The 13497-nt window shown below is 47.7% G+C and overlaps 1 protein-coding gene across 19 annotated transcripts in view; it reads left to right on the plus strand.

Moving 5' to 3' along the window:
• Window positions 1-13497, plus strand: part of KALRN (kalirin RhoGEF kinase) — a 641300-nt gene that overhangs the window by 57879 nt on the left and 569924 nt on the right. For 2 of the 19 annotated variants that reach the window (XM_034659690.1, XM_034659701.1), the window contains exon 1: window positions 1874-7071. The exons of 14 other annotated variants lie outside the window; for them this stretch is intronic. In XM_034659690.1, the coding sequence (XP_034515581.1) occupies window positions 7005-7071 (67 nt within the window). In that variant the 5' untranslated portion in view covers window positions 1874-7004. Of the gene's footprint in view, window positions 1-1873; window positions 7072-13497 lie in introns of those variants that run through there. 3 more of the 19 variants (XM_034659645.1, XM_034659654.1, XM_034659644.1) reach the window with 2 other exon arrangements.

Here is a 13497-nt window from a genome sequence, read left to right on the forward strand (position 1 = left end):
GGGCAGAGTCAAAGGATTTTTCACAATTGAATCTTTCTTAGAACTTTCCAACCTTAGAGCAGAGGGAAGAAGTCAGATGAATTGGGGCAGTTGGGCAGGTTAGATCTAGGAATCTGCTCCTGCCTGAAGGGCAGGTAAGGAAGCTGGGGGTTTTGGTGTTGTGACTTGTTCCTGATTCAGGACTTCAGAAGGGCCACTTGGCTAAGTGAGGGCATTCAGGTGAGTCAAATGTTCTGATATGAGAGTGGGTTGCCCTATGGAACACTCACAGATTATACCTTTTCCCCAAAAGAAAAAAAAAACCCCATGAGAATATAGAAAAAAATGTTTAGTTCTACATATATGCTAACCAAAATTTAGTATTTCTTGGATGGGACAATGGGCTCTTTTTGATCCTGTTTAACTTCACATTCATTATTATCAACCCCAGTCATTATACTCTGTTGCCTCATTTTATTGGGGGGATGTGGGGAGGGGGGCTATTTGGAAAAGTTCTTGGAGGAGATGGAGAAGGCATGGGATGAAGAGAGGAGAAGGGAGAGAATTCTCCACAGTAGGGCTCCCTGTGGGCTGGGTGAGGTGTGAGGTTTCAGCTGTAATGACTGACAATGTAGGTTTTCCTGATTCTGTGTTGGCGAGCTGTGGGAATTAAGAGATGAGAGGAACAGTTCAGAGAAGCCTCACCAGGATAAGCAGACCCCAAGGTTGAGGTGCCCTTTGGCCTTTTGAGTCATATCACCTCTTTTGATGGGTGAAGAAACTGTTCGCAGTGGAGGTAAGATGGAGGCAGCACCTCACTGGCTGTGAGAGAAACATAGGAGATAATAAAGAACTCTCTGGGTTGATTACCTAGGTCTCCTGGGTCAGGTTCTGAGGTGTTCTTTCCAACTATATAGTGGCTTTTTTCCCTTCTTCTTCTTCAAGAACTACTTTATAATTCAGGTGCTTTAGAGAAGGTATCTATCAGCTAATCGTGTTCTGGGTAGGCAATGGGAGGTCAGGGGAACGAGTTAGGGAGAACAGTGGAGGAACCAGCTCCTGTGAATTGCCTTCATCAGGATGGCCTTCCAGGCAAATGCCTGTGAGACTCAGGGAAGAGTGTCATGGATCCTCCTCCTCGCCCCCATTATCCACCGTTACCACGCTGCTTATCTAAGGTCCGGACTTCTGCTGCCTGCCTTTTTTTTTAAACAATTGAATTCATTTACTTGTCATTCTAAATCATAATTTGCACAAATTAAGCTCTTTAGTATCAGAACATGTACATATACAAAAGCCTCAAAATAAAATGTTAATTTGCTAACAAAATAAGATGTTAATTTAACATCTTTGGTGATGGTAGAAACACACCATATTTTTTCCCATTTCCTTTTGTTAAATTGAGGCACAATTAACATATTAGTTTTAAGTATACAACATAATGATTTGATATTTGTATATATTGCAAAATGAACTCCACAGTAAGTCTCGTTAATGTCCGCCACCATACATAGTTACAGTTTTTTTTCTTATGAGAATTTTTAAGATTCCAAATATGCAAATGGTAATATTAACTATAGTCAGTGTGCTTGCTGTACATGACATCTCCATGACTTTATTTATTTATGTTTTTATGTATTTATTTTTAAAATATTTTAAAATATTTTATTTATTTATTTGGCAGAGAGAGCACAAGCAGGGGAGTGGCAGGCAGAGGGAGAAGCAGGCTCCCCGCTGAGCAGAGAGCCCAATGTGGGACTTGATCCCAGGACGCTGGGATCATGACCTGAGCTGAAGGCAGATGCTTAACCGACTGAGCTACCCAGGCACCCTGACTTACTTATTTGATAACTGGAAATTTGTACCTTTTTACCACTTTCACCCATTTGTCCTCCCCCTTTCCCTCTAGTAAACATCAGTCTGTTCTCTGTATTTACGAGCTTGGTTTTTTTTTTCCTTCCTTTGAAGCAATATCTTTTGCCAAAATGTAAATACTCCACAAGGGCTAAATGTAAAGATCTCATCGTGAAAACCTTAGAGGGGATGAGATTATCATGATACTTTTCACAGACCCAGGATGGGTAGGCTTTGAAGAGGCAGAGAAAGAGGGGATGGGTCTGGCTTTTGGGGCCTGGGGCAGGGGTTTTGGGGTGGCATGCTGTGGTTGGGTATTCAGGGCAACATGGGATTCTCTTGACGGGCACGGGTCGGAGGGGAACTGTAAATGCTCAGAGCAGAGGTAAGGGAGGGCTTGTATTTCCTCCAGTAAACAGTTTGCTTTAGGGCCCCGTGCGATGAAAGGTTGTGTGCAGTCTTCATGAGCTGGGGCTCCCCAGCCAAGGGAGAGTTAAAGATCTCCGCTGAGGTTGGAGGTGAGCAAGGATGAAAGCGACACAAAAGCCAGGGCAAAGCAGGCTAATTATCTTCTGCCTTCCCCTCCTGCTGCCCGGCCTGATATTTGAGGTGACATTTAAAGTTATTGTACAGATGTGCAGTGGAGCCATGGCAGAATGAACACTTTCTGGAACCTGTGGAGAGATGAAGCTGATTTCTCTGCCTCCCAGCTGGCAGCTTCTCACGCCCTCCACTTAGGGCCCTCTAGTGGGCCTTGGGAGGTGGGGCCTCCCCTTACCTTCCAGGGGACTCCAGTCTGCTTTGGGACTCAGAATCTCCCTCCCTACTGGACTCTTAGGGCGTGTGGGGAGATGGGTACACACTAGAACTCAAGCAGAAGAGTTAAATGAAGTCAGTGCTGTTTGTAAGAGAGGCGAGCTGGGGACAGACTCGTCTGGGGAGCTCGTTAAATATGCAGGCCTCTGGGAGTGAGGCCTAGTTATCTGCATGGATAACAAACCCTCTAAGGTGATTCTGCTGCCCATTAAACTTTGAGAGCCTCTGAGGTAGAGAATGAATGAGGTTAGCTGGGAAAGGCCTCTTGGGAGAGGTGGACTCGAATTTCAGCGTGATAGGTGATACTCGTCGTAGGCGCTGTCCTCAGGTGTGGACCTAGAGAGCCTGTTCACCTGGGGACACCAGGCTGTCCTAGGAGAGATTGGTAGGGGTCCTTCCCATCCCATGGATGGTGTCCTGGAGAATGTGCTGCCGCAGGCTTCCCTTCACCACTAGGGTGCTCATCGCCAAGGGGACAGAAGTGGTGTGGGAGGTGGCTGAGGATGGTGTCTGCTGGAGTGTTTGATTCATGTTGCAGCTGAAGCACAGCTTGCAGGGCAAAATGGCAGCCTGATGGAGCTCACTTCCTGGGGCGGGGTGGGGGGGGAGGAGCGCCATGTTGGTGGATTGTCCCCACACTGGTGTGCAGCCGTGCTGCCTCCTGTGTGGCCTTCCCTTGTCCGATGCCCCATGTGTCAGAGGAGCTGGCCAGTGCTGCTGTGGGAATGGTGGTCACTGTCCCAGGAGATGAGTGGGAATGATTTGGGACATGATTGGTTCTCTCCTCCCTCCATGCTGTTTGCCTTCTGCTCCATATACTGTGCCTGCTTTATCTGATCGGAACACAGTGTTTTCATGTTGGGGCGGGTGGAGAGAGGGAGAAAGAACAGTGCCAAGTTAAGGAGAAGGAACACTGAAGAGAAGGCAACATATCTATGATATGACATTGAGTAACCAGTGATCCTGCAAATGGGCATCAGGCCTCTGGAATGGACAGGCTGTTGCTGGCCTGGAGATGCTGTTTGTCCTTGGGGAATATGTCCCTGTAGGCAGCTAGGTAGGCTGGAGGGACCGCACCAATGGGAATGGTCATGCTTGCTTTGACCAGGAAGAAAGAAGCAGCCACTGAGAAGGCATTGTTTAAGACAAAATAACAACAACAAAACTTAATAAAGCTCCGTCCTTTCTAATTGCACTGCAGCTAAATGGCGACTCTCAGAGTTTCTTGGAATGTTTTATTCAACCACTGGAAGGGTTGCATTTACACTGCAGCTTAGGCTCTGTGGGGGTTGGAGAAATGAGCAGTGGTGGGCTGCGGAGCTCTAAGGAGCCCAGCTTGATCGACTGGAGCTGGTTTTAGTAAAATTCCCAGCTGAATAGGTTCATCCTGGGCCTCACCCAACAGGTAATACTTACGTTCCTAGGTTCGCAGTTTTGCGGGGGAGATGCTTACACCCATACTGTTCTTTAACACATTTATTTCCTTTATCGTTTTGAAAACAAAGCTGTGTGGGATTGCCCTTGGTTAGCAGAGGGAGGGGAACAGGGCCAGCTACTTTCTCCAACCCCAAGAGTGGGACATGGAATAGAGAACTCTGGTCTACACAGTGTCCATACAGTCACTGGAACTGTCTTCCCTCAGCCCATCTCTGTCTGGGTCTCCTGCATGGTGGAAGAGCCATGTGTGCCTTCCTTGGCCCCCCATTTCAGATTTCCCCCAAGCTGTGTTATGGAAAGCCTCCTTGGCATTCTTATGTGGAGATGCTCTCCCTTGGCAGCCACAGCCAGGAGCTAAAGAAACGGGTGAAAGGCCGTTAGTGAGGCCTACTTGCCCGTGGCACGGCAGAATGCCCTGGAGGGGCCTTCTGTTGGGAAACAGCCCTGTTCCCCAGGTACTGCCCTACTGTGAGGGCTTCCATCGCTCTGGAAAATATGTTGCAGTTTCTCAGGGAACTTTCCAGAGCCCCAGAAGCTCTCTTTGGGAGGACATGGATGGAACATTCTCTTTCTCAGCCCAGCTACCAACTAGGCACTTCACTGTAAGCAAGCTGTTTAACCTCTTGGAATGCGGGTTTTCTCTGCTGTAGGCTGGGGAAATGATGCCTGTCCTACAGACCTTGCAGAGCTGTTCAGAGACCCAGAGGAGATGATGGATGTGAACATACTTTGTGAGCTACAAAGTACTGGCTACACCTGGATGATGGATTTTGTTGTTCGTGAAGGAAGGGGGAGGCTCCCGGGTCTGTGCACTTCTGTCTGGAGAGAGGAGGGCCTTGCATTCTTGTGTTAACTACAGGCTGGAGTCTTGTCCATTTAAGGTAATAACAAAATAATCCTAACAGATTCTGAGAGGTGGCTTTCAGGCAGTGTGTCTGCTCAGGCCCACTGCTTCCCTTTCAGAAGGAACCGTGAGGCAGTGGTGGTGCTGGTGCAGGGGCAGGGGGTGGGGGGAGGTTGTGGCTGTGCTCATTTTCTCCTCTCCCTCCCTGCTAGCTCTTAACCAACCCCCAGCCCTCCCCCCCACCCCAGCCTCCTCCTTAGTCTGAGTTCTGTCCGAATCTGTGGCCTGTCTCATCTGGGAGGCCTAACTCCCGGGAAGGGCAGAGGGAGGAGGACTGCTCCCACCAGCTGCCCAGTGGAGACCAGGAGGCCAGGGAAGCTAACATTTCTATTAGGACAGTGAGAAGGCATTGCTGGTATGGACTGGGCTGAAACAAAAGCTGTGATGGGTGTGGACATGGCTGCTGGGTAGTTTTTAGGCTTGGAGAACAAAGTTGTCCCAGACCTAGAGTCCCCTTGGGTTTTACTTCTGTGAGCAGGACTCCCAGTCACCAGGGGCACAGCCTCTCTGTGTGGGTGGCCAGTCCACTGTGAAATGGGCTCCAAGCAGGGCAAGCACAGAGAGCCCTGTCTTCTTCCTGCAGGCCTTAGGAAGTGCCCAGGGAATGAGGCACCGCAGTGCATGCCTCTTGCCATTAGAATGAAATTGTGTGTAAGGAGGGCACACGATGTGATGAGCACTGGGTGTTCTTCACAACTGATGAATCACTGACCTCTACATCTGAAATTAACGATGTACTGTATGTTGGCTAATTGAATTTAAAAAAACAAATAAACAAAAAGAATGAAATTGTGTGGCATTCCCAGACTCAGTTGCCTATTCATTTGTTTAGGTAGTAAATACTCGAGCACTTGCAAAGTTCAAGGCACTATAGGAAGTACATTGGGGGTACAGCGGTGGTTACAAAGCACTTCCTATCTTCATGGATTTTGTGATCAAATAAGGGTGGAGAGTCTTATACAAGGAGCAAGTGAAATGGAATATAAAGGGGAAGACCAGGGACGGCAGCTCATTTTGTGGCGTTTGAATAGACATTGGGAAAATCAGAGGAAGCCATGGTGCTGGCAGGAAGAGCAGGAGCAAGGGCAGGGAGGTGGGAAACCATGGGATGTATAGTCATGTGGGAACAGAGAAGCTGGCAAGAAGGAGAGGGGTTGGCAGGGAAGGGGGACAAACACTTGAGCACCGCTCTCCCCTGAATGCTCTACTAGAAATGGCGCATTCTTCCTTTCCTGAGAACCTCACAATACTTCTGTGGGGCAAGTTCTCTTCTCTCCTTTTTGCAAGGAGGAAGCTGGGGCTTAGGGAGTTGGAGAAACTTGGTTGAGGCCAGGCAACTGTTAAATGGTAGCAGAATTTGAACCCATGACTGTGTAACCCCAGAGCCTCTGCTATCTCCGCTATAACAGGATCCCTGAATGGACATAGGGAGAAAGGGTTTGTGGCCTTTTTTTGCTCCTGTGGGCCTAGCATTCTTGGGCAGGAGTGTCTGTGGTCCCTGTGGAGTGAGGGAGTGAAGCTCTGGGTTTTCTGGGCTGGTCTTAGAGTCCTGGATGGCTGAGCTCCTGACTTCCTACCATAGTCCCATTAGGGGAGCCACTGGCCTCTGGTATGGGAGGCAGGGGAAGCCAGGATGGTGGGAGATTCTGGAATGAAATTCAAGACATGGCCTAGACTGTGGATTTTCATTCCCAAGTCCTCCTCTCACCTTGCCTCTTTGTGACAGCCCTCCCTGGCTTCCCTCCCCCTGCATCTCTGACCTCCCCTTGGGCCCCTGCAGGCTAGGTCTGCACAAGGCGGCGGTGTTCTGCGCTTGTTCCTTTGTTGCTGTGAAACGGCTCCGCAACAGTCAGCCTCTGTGTGGGAGGACTGGTGGCTGTCTTCGCAGGCAGGCATTTGCTCAGAGCAGGCTGCGCGCGAGCCCAGCGTCAAGTAATTTCGGCCTTCTCGACTCGGAGCTGGTGGGATGAGGCTCTGCTGAGGGACTGGCTGTGAAGGATGACTTCAGGGTGGGATGACGGACCGCTTCTGGGACCAGTGGTATCTCTGGTATCTCCGCTTGCTCCGGCTGCTGGATCGAGGTATTCCTGAGTGAGTGAGTGTGTGTGTGTGTGTGTGTGTGTGTGCGCGCGCGCGCGCGCGCGCGCGAAAGAGAGAGAGAGACAGAGACAGAGGCAGAGGCAGAAACATACACATGGACAGACAAGGAGCGCGGGGAGCAGGGAGCAAGAAGAGAAAGAACAGGGAATCAAATAGGCGAGTAGCCAGCCTGTGGAAAGTAAAGAAAGGCTGTTTTTCTTGGGACATTTGTGACCCAGCTGCGAATTGGGAGCACAGGGCCATTCGGCGAGCATCTGTATATCAGGATCTCATTTCTTGCGGGTTTTTTTTTTTTCCCTTTAAATCAAGCTCTGTACCGTAGTCAAAGAAGAGTTAAGCCCTGTGTTGCAGGGCTTTCGATAGAACACTCTGAGAAGCAGTGTAGCGAGGAGAATGGTCCCTGCAGCAAGAAGCTGGGGGTAAGCAGATGTAGGACCCAAACAAATCTCAGCTCTGCCACTTACCAGCTCTGTGATTTAGGCTGATTTATGTGACTTTTCTGAGCTTGTTTCCTCATCTGTAAAATGGGCTTGGTAAACCTATTTGCTAGGGTTGCTGTGGAATTATTCTTTAATTTATACCTGTGATACACGTAATGTCTGGTGCATAATAGGTGCTTTGTAGGTGTTCCTTTCCTCTTTACACACCTCTCAGCATCATGTACAGCGCCTGTGCTGAGGACAGCTCCCTTGAGGATTATTGTAGATACAGCTGGTTCAGAATTTGTAGTTTGTAGAAAGAGAAGGGAAAGTCAGTTTTATTCCTCAGGTTAATCTGACCGTAATACATTTCACCGTCACATATTTATGTGATTTAAATCTCCTGATAATGTGATGCAAATCCAGATATTCTGTTTTAAGGAAAAGCCACTGTTAACTTGGTTGAGTAATTGATTTTTAAAAATGTGGAGTGCTATTTTTAAAAGCTTTGGCTCCTTTAAGAGGTTTCAGCAAGAATGAGATCAAACCCCTGATGGAAAATGTGGTCCTGGGGAAGCCCTGCTATCTACCCCAAGGTGGATTCCTCTCCAGGGGGAACGTTCTTACAGATGCCGGGAGGTCAGTACCAGGTGAAGCAGGAAGCTGCAGAGAGCAGGTGAACCAGGGCTCTTATCGGGGAGAAATCAAAGATGGAGGAAACCAAACCAGCACATGCGAAAAGCAGTCTCTCGCTGGCACTGAGAAACAGGCCAGAGGGAGCCCAGACTGGAGAGGAGATGAGAGTGTTAAGAGAGCCAGAACTTCTTATAGGTGGAGATCTTGGATGAGACTATGGGGAAGGAGATCACAAGTGTGAATCCCCCTTATCTGTGTGGACTCAGGCAAGTTACTTAAACTCTCTGTGCCTCCTTTCCTTCATTGTACAAAAGGGTGATGATGGTGGTGATACTCGCAGCACTGACTCAGAGGGTTCCCGTAGGGGCTGAGTGAGAAAGTACAAGGCACGTACTTTACCCCAGTGCTTGGCGTGAAGAAGGTGACCCTTCAATGTTAGTTTGTATTACCAGGACGGTTAATTCCCACTCTCATGCAGACATCCTCAGAAAGACAGGAACAGGTGGCCTGAGTCTAATGAAGAATTATTAGAGGCTTAGAGACACTTTACATGTACGTGAATTAAAACAAAATTCAAAGTAATATATGCTAATTTTAAGAAGAAATGAGATGTTAGTGTATAAGCTGTAATAATAATAATTTATTTTTACTTTTTAGAAAATGCTTGAATCCATGAATTGCAAACTTAGATTCAAGTTCTGGCTGCCTTGTAAATGCCCCTGAATAAATGGTTTACTCTCAAATGGAACCTCAGTTTATTAATTTGAAAAATGGGAATGTTAATACCAATACCTGTATTATAGAAATTTATTGTGTTAGTGCATGTAAAAGTTTCAAGCTTTCTTAGAAATGTCAGGTTAATAAATTGATGGATTAACCCGTGTCCCTGGGTAGCAATAGTTGGTTGCCAGAATCGTGTGTTCTTCCGGAGAAGTTTTGTCATCGTGTATGGCTACAAATGAAAGTTCGTGGTCTTTCACAAACAGCGTCTCCAGGAGTTTCTTTATTATGGGGCTTTAGACTAGCACCTCCTGACTGTGTAGGATATCTTATCTCTAGGCTTTCGGGGGTTGCCCAGTTCTGGTTAGTGGGTATCCTTGTATTACACATATATGGGTGCACACCCACATCTGTATTCAAGCAGATATAGAACACCCTTCTAGAAGCTAATGTTAGCTAGCATTGTATAGACAGTGGCATGCTTTCAAGTGGCATGCTAGACTGAGCTAACTCGTGGGAGATGCTCAATAAATATTTGCTGAATGGATGGGTGGATGAACGATGAACCTGTCCTTCTGGGCAGTGAACAAAGTTCTCTTAGATCTCTCTTGAGTGTATCAGAATTTAGCTCCCTTCATCTGTTTTAGGGTTTTATGTCATTTCACCCTCATCATTGTCATGCCTCATGTCATCCTGAAAGTAACAGGCCTCAAGAAAGTGAGGGAAGGATAAGAAATGCGAAGAAGTGGGAAATGATGAGTTTAGCCCAGGAAATTGAAATAATCAACAAGCTGTGTGCCGCCTGAGTCATTCTCTTGGCCGTGACTGAGGGATAAATGAATCTGTGATTTGACACATCTAGGAAAAGGGAGGAAACAGAGCACATCAGGGAGCGGAAATAAACTCTACTGAGAAATGACGGTGCATGCTTGGTGACTGCAGACAAATCTTTTGTCTCCCCCATCATTGTTCAGTTAAGGGCAGGGATCTTAAAAAATAAAAGAGATTGCTTTTTAGGGCTGTAGTTCGTGATGTGTAAGGATTTGTATGAAAAGGAAGTACCAGCTTGCTCAGACATGATCATTTTAATGAGTTATTTTGTTAATAGCCTCCGCTGTTTTTACGGTGTTTCTTACTGGATGTTTGTCATTCGTGCTCTGTGCTTACAAACAGTGACTAAAGAAATGGTTCCCGTCGTGGGGACTGTCCGTGGAAAGAAAGGAGCTCATACAGATAAGAAGCACGAGTAGTAAGAAGAGAAGTAACATCGATTTTTGTGGTTGTTGAGTTTTGGAACATCCTTGGGGACCTGACACGCGAGGTGGGGGCTTACATGTCTTTGTTTACATGTAGTCATTTTGGAGTGAAGGAGGAAGAGTGAAAAGACTGGGGGCTCCTTCTTCATAGGGCCTTGGGCAGTGTTCCCCACTGTACAGAATGTCTGCCACTGGTTGTCCGTGAGATGACTTTAGGTGACTTACAGCTGTTGCCGGAGGGTCTCTTGCTGGTCACCGCCTGGCACTGTCCAGCAGACAGTCTGTTCTGCCTAGTGTTCTGCTTTTGCTGTGATGTCCCCCTGCCCCCACCTCATGTGACACAGGCCCTCCTTAGCCCCACTCATCTTTCAGAGAGCCCCTCACTTCCATCAGCCCTGGTTGGGTCTCCCACTCCACCCTGCCTTCATCTCTGGCCCCAGTGCTTGCCCCACCCAGCCTCCCTGCTTCCTCAGCCCTTCTCCCTCCCTAGGGCTCCTTTAAGGGCACGGCCTCATAACATTTGCTGCCTGTGACCCCATTCTCTGGCATTCTTCTGCTAGCCTCCAACCCATCACCAGGGTTCCTCACCCCATGCCTATGTCAACTTTGCACTGTATCCTGGGCCTTCTGCTTCTCCCTGCCACCTGCCTTGAGCGCTTTTCCCCTCTCAGGAGCCCCTGTCTTGTCTTCTTTTGCCCTTGCCTTTTTATGTCACCTTGCCTTTACCCTCTGTCCACTAGTTTCTTTTAAAAATAAATGTAAGTAAAATGGAGTTGATTTAAAATACTCTCGAGGAAGTAACTGTAGGAGATATATGGATATGGCGAAATGGTGTCAGAAGTACATAGGTGACTGATGTGTGGAAAACTTAAGTGATATGTTGACTTTACAACATAGGTTTTAGATGGCTAATTTCTTCTTGGTGCTTTGTCCATATTCCTGTAGCCACCACACAGTGCTTTGGGATCTGGGCCAGAAACCAACTGGGTCTTACCCCTGGAGGTACATTAGAATCACCTGGGCGCTGTTAGAAAGTGCAGTGTCCAGTTCCTGCCTTCCCACCCCCCCTCCCCAAGCCAATTAAGTCAGAATCGCTGGAAAGGGGGCTGGATGTTGGCATTTTTAAGGACTCTGCAGGTGATTCTGATGGAGCCATCCTGTAATACGGATGCCAGAGAGGAAAGGGAAAAATGACTCTTCAGTAAAATAACAAAATAAATGAGAAAATCAGTCACTATATGAGAATAATAAACATGGGAGTAAACATAGGAAGGCACTAAAGAGTAAAATTTAAAAGAACACAATCTTTTGGGTATAATTCACGCACCTTTCTTCAGAAACTTCAACCATTTCCTGTCGCCACCTAACCAAACCTCGACTTTCCTTCCTATTTCTAGGAACAAACCACCTGTGTACAGGATGGTGTCTGGCCCCAGCTTGCTTTGGGGCTTTGGCCCTCTGTTCTGGCCGCCTAGAGCTTCGGAGATTGGCATGACAGTTTGTCACTACAGATATCAAGCGCCCTTCATTGCTTCTTAGTATAGTTCCCAACAGCTGGACATTGCCCGTATTCAGCTAGAATTCCAGAAGGAAATTCCCTTTCTCCTTCCGGATAGATGGGGAGTGAGAAGAGTAACTTTCCTGAAGCCTTCAGTGTTGGGCTCTAGTTCAGCCAGGAATCTACTTCTGTTTCTCACCAAAGTCCCCCTCTCCCTGTGCAGCTGTTCTCTCTTGAGTCAACCTTCACATCTCCTAAATGTCCTAATCCACGGATTGACTCTTGGGGTGCAGTGCAGGGTCAGGAGGCACCCGGCCCTCAGGGCCGTGGCTCTCAGGCATCCTGAGCTTTGATCTCATCCTTCCCATGCCTATAGCCCTCTTCCTGGCCCTTGGTCTCCTATCACTGACAGATGCCCTGGCTGTGGTCTGCTTGCTGCTCAGTAATCTGCCCAGCTCTGGTCCCCAACTGGGTCAGACTTGCCATCTCTACTTAGTCCATCTGCTTGTGGCCAGTCCCAACTGCCATGGACTCTGGGATACCCACTTCACTTTGGCTTGCCCTGCTCTTGTTCACTATCACATATGTGTGCCCAGCTTGATGTGTGGCTGCTTTGTGCCAACATTTATGACTTATTCCTTCCCTCCTATGGTCTGTGGGAAAAAGAAGAGGAAAGCACACAGCGTGTGTATGAGAAGTGTTGATGGCTCTCCTGCACTGGGGATTTTCCAATTAGAGGAGTTTAGGTTGTAATCACCTTCCCATTCGAGGTGATAGTCATAGGATATATAAAGAAGTTAACTTTAACTTAGCCTTTTCAGTTGCAAATAGATATCTCTAAAGTTATTTGATTGGCTTTTAGCACAAGGCTACTTTTCTAAAGGAACCAAGTCTCTTGTCCAGTAAATAGTTTGAACACAGCAGCAGCACTTGAAACACCATCCCAGACAATTCCCTGTTGCTCAGCACCAGAATCTCTCCAGAGGCCTCCGTATTTTCCTCTGCTTCCACGAGAAATGCCCCAAGCCTCTCCTTCTTATAGTTAATCCACATCCTTCCCCTTCTAAACCTTGTAACCCCTATGTCCTTCAGAAAGAGCTCCCCAATTCGTCATACCTGATTCTGTTTGGAGGCAGGTGGGCCCTACTCCATGACTCACAGTGTGCTCCCGTGGGTTGTCACAGGGCACATCTCCCGTGGTTGCTGCAAGTGCCGAAGGAGTTAGCACGTGCCGCATTGCCTGGCCGCAAGAAGTGCTTGGCAGGTGTGTGTTTTCCTCCCAGATTTCTGCCGCTTTTAGGAGCTTAGTTACTTCTGTTGTGGGGTGGGGGTGGGGGGTCCTTTTCCTCCACTGAGAGTGGAGCTTCTCTGAGTTTAGGACCTTGTCCCACCACCCGTTTGTATTCTCACCCAGATACCTAGTTCAAGGTGTTTTCCAATAAATCACTTTGGCTAACAGAGTATCTTAACTCTCCAGAGAACAAAGGAAAGGTCCTGATTATCATGGCATCATTAAGGAGGAAAAAAGAGAACTGTAATGATTTGGCAGTTCTAATATCTTATCCCTATTGGTCCTCATGATGTGTCTCTGGGGTAGATTACTTCAGTCCCCGTTTCACAGATGGGAAACAAGCTTATAGAGGTTAGGTACTTTGCTGGAGTCACAGTGTTGTTAAGGGAAGAGTCAAGATCCAGGACCCCTGACTCCCATCTGGATCAAGTTCTTTCTATACCTGCTGTGGTACAGGTGGGGAGACACCCACTTTTCTCTTTCTCCAGCACGCGTGTGAAACTGGGGTTTCTGTCCACCTCCCCTGTCAGCACAGACAGAGTATATCACTGGTATGTCTTGTCTGTGGTGTGAGATCACTAGATAAG

This window comes from Ailuropoda melanoleuca, chromosome 1 (assembly GCF_002007445.2).
Source record: "Ailuropoda melanoleuca isolate Jingjing chromosome 1, ASM200744v2, whole genome shotgun sequence".
NCBI classification, from domain to species: domain Eukaryota; kingdom Metazoa; phylum Chordata; class Mammalia; order Carnivora; family Ursidae; genus Ailuropoda; species Ailuropoda melanoleuca.